This window comes from Mizuhopecten yessoensis, unplaced genomic scaffold (assembly GCF_002113885.1).
Source record: "Mizuhopecten yessoensis strain PY_sf001 unplaced genomic scaffold, ASM211388v2 scaffold11087, whole genome shotgun sequence".
Lineage (NCBI taxonomy): Eukaryota > Metazoa > Mollusca > Bivalvia > Pectinida > Pectinidae > Mizuhopecten > Mizuhopecten yessoensis.
The window spans coordinates 246,828-262,168 of NW_018408873.1; the positions used below are offsets into that span (position 1 = coordinate 246,828).

Consider the following 15,341-nt stretch of genomic DNA (forward strand, 5'->3'; position numbering starts at 1 on the left):
CAAGTTAAAACCAACAGTAAATATTTCTAATCCAGTCTTATTACAGATCTTCAATAAAAATGCCCCCTGATGAGATAAGATTGTCCACTGTATTTAAGAAAGGGCCAAGCTATGTTACGTAAACATTTGTACTACATACGGTGCAGATTCATTATGTCTGTCCAGAAACTTGTAATATGCTTCTGTGTCCCTGTTTACAGTGTGCTGACAACATTTTTACTGGCTCTGTATGAGGCCTTTAAGGACCTACACTTCACCTACCTGGAGATCAACCCACTCGGTAAGGCAGAGATTTTGACAGTTTCTCCGGGAAAAACTGATAGAGGAAATGATCCTTAAAGCTTATTTTATGAAAAAAAATATAATTCAAAATCCTAAAAATTTATAATTTATTGTTGATAAGTGCTATTTGAAAGTAACAAGCTACCATGGTTGAGCAACCCTATACTGTAATTACATTGTACTTTATGTGACCTGTTATAGGCCCAGAGAGGTGTAATAAGTAGCACTAAGTGTATTGGAGTATTAGAGAAATAGCAAGATGTGTGGTCTGCTTATTCATGACATCACTTTTTTATACAGGAACAATTTTTGTCTAGAAATATCTTCAAACAACAGGACAGGCAATTTCACAATTCACAATTTTTCATATCTCGAATCGCTACAGGTTAAATTCTCAGTAAAACAGAACTTCTTGAGAGATTCATAATGTTTCACATCTAGAAAAGCCACAGATTAACTTTCTGAGAGATTCATAATGTTTCACATCTAGAAAAGCCACAGATTAACTTTCTGAGAGATTCATGTTTTAATACCTCCGACTCAACAGTGTTTACGGGAGGAAAGCTCTACATACTGGACCTTGCAGCCAAGATCGACCAGTGTGCTGAGTACCTATGTAAGGCTAAGTGGGGAGAAATGACCTTCCCTCCACCCTTTGGTAGGGACGCACTTCCTGAGGTAAGAAAAATCCTTGATGGAAAGACAATTAACTCATTCACCCCTGAAGTCACATTTGAAGACTTCCAATTCAAAGGTTGGAATAGTTCATTATGAAATTACAGGGGTGAGTGGGTTATAGGAAATATTTCCTCTACTACTTAGGGTATCTACCCAATCTCCTTGTACCCACCAAACTATTCTTGACAAGTTAATAAAAATGAGGCTCAGTGATCAGAATTTAGTTTGTCAGTGTCAGCAACATCTGCTGCATAGGTAAAGCATTAGTCATTAGAAAATGTTTTTAGAATAATTTCCTTCTTCAAATATTACTTTAGGGCTTGCATACATTTTGACTGCTTATAATAATAACATACCATGAATAAATATGTTATTGAAAATCACTCAGGAACTATTGTCAACAATCTGGACCAATCAGAGACATCTTCTCAAACTTCAAAATACTAAAATGTACATGTGAAATACTGTTAAACACGAAATGTCCGTGGGTACTTCCCCCTCGTGGTTTGAAGCCTTTTAGAACATTCGTGGTACAAATTTTCATAGATATCCTATATTAATAAACAGTAGACACGTATATCATTCAAATTCGTTGTATTAATTTCGTAGTTCAATAGTAACCACGAAAACCACATGTTATACAGTACTGACTGAAAGGGTGACATTTTGTTGTTATACAGTACTGACTGAAGGGGTGACTTTTGATGTTATACAGTACTGAGCGAAGGGGTGACATTTCATGTTATAGAGTACTGACTGAAGGGGGACATTTTGTTGTTATACGGTACGGACTGAAGGGTTGACATTTTGTTGTTATTCAGTACTGACTGAAGGGGAGATATTTTGTTGTTATATAGTACTGACTGAAGGGGAGATATTTTGTTGTTATATAGTACTGACTGAAGGGGGGATATTTTGTTGTTATATAGTACTGACTGAAGGGGTAACATTTTGTTGTTATACAGTACAGAGGGAAGGGGTGACATTTCATGTTATACAGAACTGACTGAAGGGGTGATATTTTGATGTTATACAGTACTGAGTGATGGGGTGACATTTCATGTTATAGAGTACTGACTGAAGGGGTGTCATTTTGTTGTTATACAGTACTGACTGAAGGGTGACATTTTGTTGATATACAGTCCTGACTGAAGCGGTGACATTTTGTTGGTATACAGTACTGACTGAAGTGGTGACATTTTGTTGTTTTACAGTACTGACTGAAGGGTTGACATTTTGTTGTTATTCAGTACTGACTGAAGGTGTGACATTTCATGTGATACAGTACTGACTGAAGGGGTGACATTTCATGTTATACAGTACTGACTGAAGGGGTGACATTTCATGTTATACAGTACTGAGTGAAGGGGTGATATTTTGTTGTTATACAGTACTGACTGAAGGGGTGACATTTTGTTGTTATACAGTACTGACTGAAGGGGTGACATTTTGTTGAGAATTGATCAAGTTATAAATGTCTAATCAGGTTGTGAATGTATATAATATACATGTGATTAATAACTTGTATACTATCATGGAAACCAAAAAAGACCTGTTTTGCAGCAGTCTGCTGTATTTTGCTTTTCAGTATTCATAGAAAATGGTGAATTATTTTTTTGCCTGTATTTCATAGGAAGCATATATTGCGGATCTTGATGCAAAGAGTGGTGCCTCTCTCAAGCTGACCATCCTAAACAAGAAGGGTCGGATCTGGACAATGGTGGCAGGGGGCGGAGCCTCCGTCATATTTGCGTAAGTTGCCACATTTGTTATTATGAAACTTGGGAAAACACTCAACACCGAGGCCAAGAGTGAAGTATTGACACGTAATACATTATGAATGAGAAGCAGAAAGGAGAGAGAGAGAAGAAATCCCAAGTACTGCAATGGATTTAACAGAAATTTTGGTCACTTTCGTGTTACCAAATAGCGGGCGCAAAATAAACTCCTCAATGCTATTGGAGCTTCCCACATTAGTTGCCTTTTACAAATCATGAAGTAGTTTGCAGTGCATACTTTCTATTCTCTATTTAACATCTACAAGGTCCAAATGTAAGATTAAGCTTCTTAGAATTTTTCGACATTTTCATTTCTATGTCAAATAAAATCTGATAAAACAGGTAGAAAAAAATAATGAGACGATCAAATGGTATGATAAAACTTTTCACACGTATTTCAAACTTGTGTTTTCTTGCCTTTCCAGGGATACCATCTGCGACTTGGGAGGAGCTCCCGAGCTAGCCAACTACGGCGAGTATTCTGGAGCACCCAGCGAACAACAGACGTACGAATACGCCAAGACCATCCTTAGTCTGATGACACAAGATACCCACCCCGATGGTACGTACTGTTTGATTGTACTCAACAGGGGAATTTTCAGGGGTCAACACTTTCAATTAATTAATTCACCCTTGAAATTTCGAGTGAACTAGTCCAACCTTTGAATTGAAAGAGTTCAAATGTGTCTACAGGGGTGAATATGTTAATGACTCAATAGCGTTCAGGGCATGTCATTCTCTAACTTAAAACACTATGGTGCTACATCACATATTTTCAACTTTATAAACTTTTTAGTGGAAGAAATTGAATTTCAAATTGAATTTAAGTAAAAAGCATGAGGGAAGGAATTCATCTGATTTCTAAAGTAAAATTGAAGGTGAAAAATTGAAAGTTTCACTCCAAAAAAGAGAGACTTGGCAAAGACAAGTTTTTCACACAAAAATGTCCAGAGTAAGGTTTCACTGTACATGGAAATATCAATGAGCTTTTTTGTATTGGTTCAGAAGCTTAGATGTTCTGAATTCTATTTTCACTATATTTTTTGTAAATATTAAAATAACCAAGCATGCAATTATTTTATGCCATTAATTTAATTTCCACAATTTAACGTTTTAGAATGATTTAAAAAAATATGTGAATTAATTATTTAGAAATGTCAGATTTTTCCTTTGTAGTAAAATTGAATACTGTATAACGTGAAATATGTTCGTTGTGTATAAACTTTCATTGTTTTCGGGGTTGCTACGGAACCACGAATATAAATACAACAAATATTTCTACAACAAGAAAGAATATACACAACGAAAATGTGAAAACTATATAAACTTCATTCCAATCAAAAATGTGCACACAAAATGAAGTATTTACATTGTAGGTGTAAAAATATGATCATGTAACAATTTCGTTGTCCAGGCTAACCGCAAAAAATTGTACCCACAAATAATTTGAAAGGTCCAAACCATGAAAGAAAGTACACATTAACATTTCATATTATGAAGTATGAGTAAAACAACATCATGAGCAATAAAGATGGTAACATAAGATGTTATAATTCATGAATCACTGTATCATTGGATCCCCAGACAATGCTAAGGGTATGTATGTAGATTGGTGATGGTTACCGCGGGGTACGGGTAGTGGGGAGGTGTAGAGGTCACAGTCACAGAGCACCCTTACATTGCATAGAACTGGTGGAGGTTCCACAGTATTAAAATTTGATGTTGTTTACAAGCTCCTTGTAACATTAAAGGTCATTAAGAGGTCGGTAGTGGTGGTAGAGTAGTTAAGGCGGTATCAGACTCTATGATCACTAGCCCTCCACCACTGGGTCACAGGTTATGTGGGGCAATCGCCAGGTACTGACTGCAGGTTGGTGGTTTATCTCTGGGCACTCCGGCTATCCTCCATTACCAGAACCTGGCGAATCCTTAAAGCACCATAGCTGTTAATAGGACGTACTACATAAAAAAAAACGCCATTATGTGGTAAAGTGATAATACAGTCAGTGACAGTTCGTAAAAGACAGATAGAAGAGGAAATGTGTAGACCATTACACAGTCACCAAAGACAGCATGAAATTAAATACCCAGAGAACAGGAATACCATGAATTACCATCTCGGTGACTTAGATAAAAGTAAAAATCTGCTTACCAATTTTCTGCCGAAACAACCATTCAATATTGCATTTTATGTTATTTCACAAAACACTTGAAAAATAAATCCTATTACCCAAATGCAAAAGTAGCCTGGTGAGCGTGATAGTTTTATGTAGCCATGTTGTGTTAAATTCAATCCCCATGAACTAGTTCTGATTTAGGAAATATTAGCCCTGCAAAATTAAACAACTTACAGTCATCATTACTGCTGTAAAAAAAGTCAAAGTATTTATGGAGTGTTGTAATTGTACACAAATGTCATTGTATTTAAATAGTGAGTGATATTGTGACAATACTGTATTTAGGAAAATATAGTCTAGAAAAAGATTTCCCGGAAAAAATCTCCTGCTGATGATAATTATTGTTTGTATAATTTTCAGGTAAGATCCTGATTGTTGGAGGAGGAATTGCTAACTTCACCAACGTCGCTGCCACATTTAAGGTAAGTGTTGTACCCAAGCTGTCCTTGGTAGGGAGTCTATCAATGTCCTTGGTAGGGTGTCTACCAATGTCCTTGGTAGGGAGTCCAGAAATGTACCTGGTAGGGAGTCTATCCATGTCCTTGGTAGGGAGTCTAACAATGTCCTTGGTAGGGAGTCCAGAAATGTACCTGGTAGGGAGTCTATCCATGTCCTTGGTAGGGAGTCTAACAATGTCCTTGGTAGGGAGTCTTTCAATATCCTTGGTAGGGAGTCTATCAGTGTCCTTGGTAGGGAGTCTATAAATGTACCTGGTAGGGAGTCTATCCATGTCCTTGGTAGGGAGTCTATCGATGTCCTTGGTAGGCTGTCTATCAATGTCCTTGGTAGGCTATCAATGTCCTTGGTAGGGAATCTATTAATGTCCTTGGTAGGGAGTTTATCAATGTACTTGGTAGGGAGTCTATCAATGTACTTGGTAGGGAGTCTATCAATATCCTTGGTAGGGAGTCTATCAATTTCCTTGGTAGGGTGTCTATCAATGGCCTTGGTAGGTTGTCTATCAATGGCCTTGGTAGGGTATCTATCAATGGCCTTGGGAGGGAGTATATCAATGTCCTTGGTAGGGAATCTATTAATGTCCTTGGTAGGGAGTTTATCAATGTACTTGGTAGGGAGTCTATCAATTTCCTTGGTAGGGTGTCTATCAATGGCCTTGGTAGGGTGTATATCAATGGCCTTGGTAGGGAGTCTATCAATTTCCTTGGTAGGGTGTCTATCAATGGCCTTGGTAGGTTGTCTATCAATGGCCTTGGTAGGTTGTCTATCAATGGCCTTGGTAGGGAGTCTATCAATGGCCTTGGTAGGGAGTCTATCAATGTCCTTGGTAGGGAGTCTATCAATGTCCTTGGTACAGAGTCTATCAATGTCCTTGGTAGGGAGTCTAGAAATGTACCTGGTAGGGAGTCTATCAATGTCCTTGGTAGGGAGTTTATCAATGTCCTTGGTAGGGAGTCTATCAATGGCCTTGGTAGGGTGTCTATCAATGGCCTTGGTAGGGAGTATATCAATGTCCTTGGTAGGGAGTCTATCAATGTCCTTGGTAGGGAGTATATCAATGTCCTTGGTAGGGAGTCTATCAATGTCCTTGGTAGGGAGTCTATCAATATCCTTGGTAGGGTGTCTATCAATGTCCTAGGTAGGGAGTCTATCAATGTCCTTGGTAGGGTGTCTATCAATGTCTTTGGTAAGGAGTCTATCAATGTCCTTGGCAGGGAGTCTATCAATGTACCTGGTAGGGAGTCTATCAATGGAGTCTATCAATATCCTTGAGTCTATCAGTGTCCTTGGTAGGAAGTTTATCAATGTCCTTGGTAGGAAGTCTATCAATGTCCTTGGTCGGGAGTCTATCAATGTCCTTTGTAGGGAGTCTTTCAATGTCCTTGGTAGAGAGTCTATCAATGTCCTTGGCAGGGTGTCTATCAATGTCCCTGGTAGGGAGTCTATCAATATCCTTGAGTCTATCAGTGTCCTTGGTAGGAAGTTTATCAATGTCCTTGGTAGGGACTCTATCAATGTCCTTGGTAGCCTGTCTTTCAATGTCCTTGGTAGAGAGTCTATCAATGTCCTTGGCAGGGAGTCTATCAATATCCTTGGTAGGGTGTCTATTAATGTCCTTGGTAGGGGAGTCTATCAAGTCTATCAATGTCCTTGGGGGGGTGTGTATCAATGTCCTTGGTAGGGGGTCTATCAATGTCCTTGGTAGAGTGTCTATCAATGTCCTTGATAGGGAGTCTATCAGTGTCCTTGGTAGGGTGTCTCTCAATGTCCTTGATAGGGAGTCTTTCAATGTCCTTGGTAGGGATTATATCAATGTCCTTGGTAGGTGTCCTTGGTAGGGAGTCTCTCAGTGTCCTTGGTAGGAAGTCTATCAATGTCCTTGGTATGGAGTCTATCAATGTACCTGGTAGGGAGTCTATCAATGGAGTCTATCAATATCCTTGAGTCTATCAGTGTCCTTGGTAGGGTGTCTCTCAATGTCCTTGATAGGGAGACTTTCAATGTCCTTGGTAGAGAGTCTATCAATGTCCTTGGGGGGGTGTGTATCAATGTCCTTGGTAGGAAGTCTATCAATGTCCTTGGCAGGGAGTCTATCAATGTCCCTGGTAGGGTGTCTATCAATTTCCTTGATAGGGAGTCTTTCAATGTCCTTGGTAGAGAGTCTATCAATGTCCTTGGTAGGGAGTCTATCGATGTCCTTGGTAGCCTGTCTATCAATGTCCTTGGTAGGGTGTCTATCAATGTCCTTGATAGGGAGTCTTTCAATGTCCTTGGTAGGGAGTATATCAATGTCCTTGGTAGGGAGTCTATCAGTGTCCTTGGTAGGAAGTCTATCAATGTCCTTGGTAGGGGAGTCTATCAATGTCCTTGGTAGGGGAGTCTATCAATGTCCTTGGTAGGGAGTCTATCAATGTCCTTGGTAGGGAGTCTATCGATGTCCTTGGTAGGCTGTCTAGCAATGTCCTTGGTAGGGTGTCTATCAATGTCCTTGATAGGGAGTCTTTCAATGTCCTTGGTAGGGAGTCTTTCAATGTCCTTGGTAGGGAGTCTATCAATGTCCTTGGTAGGGAGTCTTTCAATGTCCTTGGTAGGTAGTCTTTCAATGTCCCTGGTAGGGAGTCTATCAATGTCCTTGGAAGGAAGTCTATCAATGTCCTTGGTAGGGAGTCTAACAATGTCCTTGGTAGGGAGTCTATCAAGTAGGGAGTCTATCAATGTCCTTGGTAGGGAGTCTATCAATGTCCTTGGTAGGAAGTCTATCAATGTCCTTGGTAGGGAGTCTATCAATATCCTTGGTAGGGAGTCTATCAATGTCCTTGGTAGGGAGTCTATCAATGTACTTGGTAGGGAGTCTATCAATGTCCTTGGTAGGCTGTCTATCAATGTCCTTGGTAGGGTGTCTATCAATGTCCTTGATAGGGAGTCTTTCAATGTCCTTGGTAGGGAGTATATCAATGTCCTTGATAGGGAGTCTATCAGTGTCCTTGGTAGGAAGTCTATCAATGTCCTTGATAGGGAGTCTTTCAATGTCCTTGGTAGGGCGTCTATCAATGTCCGGTAGGGAGTCTATCGATGTCCTTGGTAGGGACTATATCAATGTCCTTGGTAGAGAGTCTATCAATGTCATTGATAGACTCTCTACCAAGGACATTGAAAGACACCCTACCAAGGCCATTGATAGACTCCCCAACCAAGGACATTGATACACTCCCTACCAAGGAAATTGATAGACTCCCTATCAATGTCCTTGGTAGGGAGTCTATCAATGTCCTTGGTAGGGGAGTCTATCTATGTCCTTGGTAGGGAGTCTATCAATGTCCTTGGTAGAGAGTCTATCAATGTCCTTGGTAGGGAGTCTATCAATGTCCTTGGTAGGGAGTCTATCAATGTCCTTGGTAGGGGAGTCTATCAATGTCCTTGGTAGGGTTTCTATCAATGTCCTTGGTAGGGATTCTATCAATGTCCTTGGTAGGGTGTCTATCAATGTCCTTGGTAGGGAGTCTATCAATGTCCTTGGTAGGGAGACTATCAGTGTCCTTGGTAGGGAGTCTATCAATGTGGGTGTATGGACAAAGAGAGACCTGCTGTATCCCATTTCATGATTGTTAGAGGCAACTAATGTGATTTCCCTGCTGACAGAAGGATTTTGGGGGTGTCCTGTTCTAGGGCAGATTGAAGAAGCCGGACCTTATCTGCTGCATCTATACTGATATACAAAAGTACATACATCGACAGCTCTCCAGTAATATTCCATTTCTAGATAAATGTAATTGACTATTAAAATTTTAATATTTGAGCTATTAAATTTAATGTTTTGAGGGAGTAAACTGAAAAAGTCATAAAGACTTGTTAAAACAGTGTTGTTAGATTATTGATTCATATGATTGTGTATTGAAAATTGTAGTGACTGTATTTTCAGGGTATTGTGAGAGCGTTACGTGAGTTCCAACAACAGTTAATCGAAACAAAGACCAGCATCTATGTGAGGAGAGCAGGGCCCAACTACCAGGAGGGGCTGAGGATCATGAGGGAATTAGGTAAGGTCTTCATCATAGGACCCAGAAGGAACTAGACAAAGCATCTATTGTATAGCTCAGTCACAAACCAAGGGTATTCAATCAGGGCTCTATTGTAGAGTTTACCACTAGGGTATTCAATCAGGGCTCTAATGTAGATGTACCATAAGGGTATTCAATCAGGGCTCTTGTAGAGTTTACCAGTAGGGTATTCAATCAGGGCTCTTGTAGAGTTTACCACTAGGGTATTCAATCAGGGCTCTTTTGTAGAGTTTACCAGTAGGGTATTCAATCAGGGCTCTATTGTAGAGTTTACCACTAGGGTATTCAATCAGGGCTCTATTGTAGAGTTTACCACAAGGGTATTCAATCAGGGCTCTTGAAGAGTTTACCACTAGGGTATTCAATCAGGGCTCTATTGTAGAGTTTACCACTAGGGTATTCAATCAGGGCTATATTGTAGAGTTTACCACAAGGGTATTCAATCAGGGCTCTATTGTAGAGTTTACCACTAGGGTATTCAATCAGGGCTCTATTGTAGAGTTTACCACTAGGGTATTCAATCAGGGCTCTATTGTAGAGTTTACCACTAGGGTATTCAATCAGGGCTCTATTGTAGAGTTCACCATTAGGGTATTCAATCAGGCCTCTATTGTAGAATTTACCACTAGGGTATTCAATCAGGGCTCTATTGTACAGTTTACCACTAGGGTATTAAATCAGGGCTCTATTGTAGAGTTTACCACTAGGGTATTCAATCAGGGCTCTGTTGTAGATTTATCACTGGGGTATTCAATCAGGGCTCTATTGTAGAGTTTACCACTAGGGTATTCAATCAGATCTCTGTTGTAAGCTCACATTTAGATGAGCTCTCTTTTGGAGATCTCAATTAGATAATGGTTCACTTGAAGAGCTCAACAACTCAGGAACCTCTATTGTAGGGCTCAATCACAAAGGAATCAAGATGAGAGTTCTGTTGGAGAGCTCATTCACACAGGAATGCTCAATCACAAGGGGATTGAGGTCATGATTCTATTGGAGAGCTTGTTATCAGTTACAAGGGGATTGTATATGGTTTCTATTCTAGGACTAAAGCCCAAGGGAGTTAGATACTGGGCTCAATTGCAAATTAAAGAACTTGATAAAATTTCTGTTGCCCTAAATGTTATATTGAAATCCCACCAGAAGGTATGCCTCTATACTGTCAGGCAGTCGGAGCCATGATAAGTGACAAGTCACGTCTGAGAGAGAAAATATCAATGTAAGATCACACACTATTTGCATGTATTGGTGTACCCACATGACTTCAGTAAACTATGGCTGACATCAAACTTCATTTTCCTTTTCACATTTCATACAGTTGACACTTCTGTAAAGCTGAACCCTTTCACCCCTAGGTAATTTAATAGACTTTACCATACATTCATCTGGATGAGTCCATTATGGCCAATAGTGGTGAAAGGGTTAAATAAGGTTCCAATAGATTCTTCAATGTTTATGTTTATCATATTTGGAAATAAATTACTAAGTGACATTTTGTTCTCAGGTAACACACTTGGAGTATCAATCCACGTTTTTGGACCGGAGACTCACATGACCTCCATCGTCAGTATGGCACTGGGCAAGCGAGAGATCCCAGACAACCCGAAACCCATGCAGACAACGGCTAACTTCCTTCTACCTACTGGCGGGGTATGTAGTTACCATAGCAACAGAGTTGTAGTGATCACCACTCAATAGGCAGCTAGTTTTCCTATAATTGTTCATTAAGAAGCTCATCTGTGTAGATTTTAGAGACTTGTTAGAGACTACATCTTGGTTTCCATATCATTTTTTGTCATCTACTGGTACTACCACAAGGGGACGATAGTCTTGCACACCATTCATCAGTCCAGCAGTCTGTGTCAATTTGTACAAGGCAGGTATCATACACTCTGCCACCTACAATTGCCAACTTTTGTATGAGAATACCTCTTGGAATGGCAAAGTGTCCCATACAGAAATCGGGTCTTTTGCCCCACAATTTTCATAGTTATGGCCCTTTGTTACCATGGGTCACTTTATCCGTGGCATATATTATATATTCTGTCACCCACAGTTGCCAAACATTGTATATGATCAATTTTTAGGATATTCTACTGTCACGTACTGAAATCAGGTCTCTTGTCCCAGTATTTACAGAGTTTTAGAGAGTTGTGGCCAACCAAATTTAGTCCAGGGGGTGGGGACTGTGGATTTAATGCAATACTTGGCCATGCATCTGTAGAAACATAAAAGAATAAAATACACTACTTACAATAGAATCTTTATTACCATGTAAATATTCAGGGTGAATTCAAATCCTTCACCCCTACATTTTTAAAAATGGACTTGCCCGTTCTTTGATTGGTAAGGATGAAATGTGACTTAAGGGGTGAATGGGTTAAGGTAGGTACTATGAAGACTAGTACATGTAATCTCAAGCTTGCACTTGAAAACACACAGAAAGGGTTCAAATGCTTCCAAATCCTATAGACTGTAGCCAACCAGGTCCTGGTCGCTATAAACCTTTTTATCAATAAGAAATGTTTACTGAATTTAAAACTAATGAAAATATCCTTAAATTGAGATGTCTTTTTAACCAAACAAAATGTTAACCCGACAAATTAATTTATCATGTTGATTTACCCTAACATATACTGTGTGACATTGAAGGCCGGGTTAGATTAATCGCATTGGTGAGAGATTTGGCTGTTTTTGTGTCTCACAAAACCTAATTGACTGGTCTAATTATGTGAATCAGAACAGTCTATTGTGGCATCAAAGGAGAGGAAGTGTGAATGATGTGTGAAAATATAACAATAATTATTTGCTCTTTGTAAAAGCTAATCAATATACTTAAAATAACTCGTACAGAAATTGAGGTAAAATAGTTCATTTCAAAAAGGTTTTATGTTAACTGTATGTCGGTGTTTTTTTGTTTACCTTTCGCCTTTTGAGGGCGAATTTATCATGACAGCGAGTTTTAGTTCACAACATGCGATATATAGTAGTTTACATACGAAGGGTGAAATAAACACGGGGAGAACATCTTACAATTATTTTCCCAATATAAAAGGCCAAGAAGTGCTTATGTTGTTAAGTTCATATTGATATTTTAATTCCTTTCAATCTTCAAAATGTCACAATGGTTTCACAATATTGAAAACAAGCAAATATTTTCAATATTAGGTCAAAAGTATCTCTGCAAAACCTGTTAGAAAAAGGATATGAAAATAGGTTATTTTGATGTTCCTAGAAAAATGTCAGCAAATGATTGTAGTTAGTGGTAAAGATTACTGGAGGAAGTGTAACAGGAAACATATATCTTTTCTATTGGCCTTTTGGATGATCTTATCATGTAAGATATACTTTAATTTCTTCATTACAGTCCATAGTCTCATTATCCTTAGTAAGTGCCAAACAACATGGAGATTAAAAATCTTCATTTTAGTTGAATGAGAATTTGAGATGCATTTTATGCATGTTGTGGATAAATGTTGATTATTTATTTCAATTCTATCTGCACTGAAAATTGTTTCAAGTTTCATGTGCATTAATTATAAAACATTGATTGCAAATGGCTGTGTTTATAACCTTTAACCTCTAACCCTGTTTGTTTTGCAGGTTGTACAGGTATACAATTGGCTGTTAGTCTATTAGTCTATAGCCGTCTCTAGCGCTCTAACATGGGTATTTTGCATTATATAGTAGAATACCAGTGATAGCCCACGTCCAGGAATAAGTTACCCCCCCCCCCCCCTGCCCTCATTACAACAGATTTTTACAGTTATGTTCATATCAGATAATACAGTAAACCTTAAAATCTATAGAGTAAAACAGGAATTACCTTTCAGAAGTAAAATCAGAAATAAATGTTCAAATCTGCTGCCATTTAAACCCAAATAAAGCAAGTTGTGGGCAATGAGACATACAAAATATGTTTGTTTTGATCACAAACAGAAATTAAAAACTTATTTTGTTCAAAACAAACTTAGCCTTTATCATTGATACCAAACTGATGACCGTTACTCCGAAGAGTTCCAGGCAGTGAGACCATTTTAACCTTTAACGTAATGGTCAGACTACATTGTATGACTTCAGAATTATGAACATGAAGATTAGCTGGCGAACTCTGGCTGTTCGCTATGTATGGAAAGTCAGCCTCAAGTTTGAAGAAAATAAAGAATCTTTAAGTATCAGTTGGTTCTTTAAATTGATGGAAAATAGAAACATATCTATTAAACTGCATTCTATTCAAAGTTATATTTCAATAATTTACAGAATTACTATTATCTAGTTGTGCTAACCCCAGCTCATCAAAATAAAAATTCTCTTTATAATTTATTAACAAAATGCAATAAATGGTCTGGTTTTAATAAGATTGACACAAATAGTCCATGCATTATTTGATTTGTCTTCAGTCTTGTTTAAAATTATGAGGCTAAAGCTTTTAACAGAATCCGTGCAAGATTATTAAGATTTAGACCTGTATGCATTTTACCCCGTCCCCCAAGAACTGGATCCCTCCCCTCTGTACTTATTGCATGTAAAACGGTAAATGTATATAGGGGTTTGTGTTGTAACTGTTGTATCCTATATACTATACATATTGTCTGTATACTGTTTGGGTGTATAATATACTACACTGGGTTCAGGGGTACTCCCACAAAACTAACACCAAATACTAAATATCTAGTAGATTCATGAGCCTCTGGTATGGGAACGTTATAACCCTGGTCTGCATGGCGTTATCAAAACTGAAATTACAGTCCGGTATAAATGTATATAATGCTGGTTGGGAACGTTATAACCCTGGTCTGCATGGCGTTATCAAAACTGAAATTACAGTCCGGTATAAATGTATATAATGCTGTAACCAGGCATTGTGATGAATGTGAATGTTGATTTAGAATGTTGTACCGTGAGGTTGGACTGAGATTCTGTATTTTGTGAAGTTCTGTAGATATGTAGCGTGCTTCGTCATTGTGTGTGATAGATATCTGCACAAAGGGATGCATGTTAAGATGTAACAGTGATTTTTGTAGGATTTTTTTCTGCTGATTCCAGCTGAACATCACTTTCAAAATTTCGAACAAGTCCCGTTACTAAGAGATGTACATATTGTAGTACTGGGCTCTCAAAATCTGGGTGAGTTCTTCAGGAAAAGCGTGCGTTCCGGAGTCAAAATCTATATCCCGAAAATCACTGTTACAAGTTTTCCGGATGTGTACAAGGGAGATAACTCAAACATCCTTAGCAGGATATGATGTGTCAGGTAGCATATAAGGAGTAGCAGGGACAGTCATCAGAGACAAATCTGCAAAAAATATATGCAAATTTTTGTTAAAATATCTAAGGCACAAAACTAGTGCATGGTCAGTCTTACACATTTATTATATTATTTTGTAAATTCCTTTGCAAGGACTTATTATTTTATTATCTACTGTAATTTTTTTCATTTTTTATTTTTTATTTAGACTAATAGCCCATTGAATTAATCAGGCTTTGAACTACAAGGCCCAGTACTTCGTTTAGTTCCGTTTCTAAGACGAGGTGCCCTCAGCTCATCAAGGGGGAAATATAGTGACTTACAGATTTCTCTTTGGCTGTTGACAGTAACGCTGTACAATGCATTACTGTAGCACTTGCAGGCATTTCTGAATTTGTAAGATCTGCATCCTTGTAGAGATTGATTCTGAAATCCACCACCAGAACCTGTCTGTAAATTGGCTCCCACCCTTGATATTGTAGTAAATACTAAAATAGGATTAATATCTCTTACTAACCCAGCAAAGTGTAAACCTATCAATAGTAAACAATACAATGTCTCTTACTAACCCAGCAAAGTGTAAACCTATCAATAGTAAACAATGCAATATTAATATATCTTACTAACCCAGGAAAGTGTAAACCTATCAATAGTAAACAAT

The 15,341-nt window shown here is 38.4% G+C and overlaps 1 protein-coding gene across 4 annotated transcripts in view; it reads left to right on the plus strand.

The window, feature by feature from the left end:
• The window catches only part of LOC110465532 (ATP-citrate synthase-like), a 78,676-nt gene that overhangs the window by 37,709 nt on the left and 25,626 nt on the right, over nt 1-15,341 (plus strand). For 2 of the 4 annotated variants that reach the window (XM_021521427.1, XM_021521428.1), the window contains exons 7-14: nt 201-280; nt 830-960; nt 2,594-2,712; nt 3,164-3,300; nt 5,276-5,337; nt 9,294-9,411; nt 10,937-11,082; nt 12,800-12,820. In XM_021521427.1, the coding sequence (XP_021377102.1) occupies nt 201-280; nt 830-960; nt 2,594-2,712; nt 3,164-3,300; nt 5,276-5,337; nt 9,294-9,411; nt 10,937-11,082; nt 12,800-12,820 (814 nt within the window). Of the gene's footprint in view, nt 1-200; nt 281-829; nt 961-2,593; nt 2,713-3,163; nt 3,301-5,275; nt 5,338-9,293; nt 9,412-10,936; nt 11,083-12,799; nt 12,821-13,035; nt 13,045-15,341 lie in introns of all 4 variants that reach the window. The other 2 variants (XM_021521429.1, XM_021521431.1) reach the window with 2 other exon arrangements.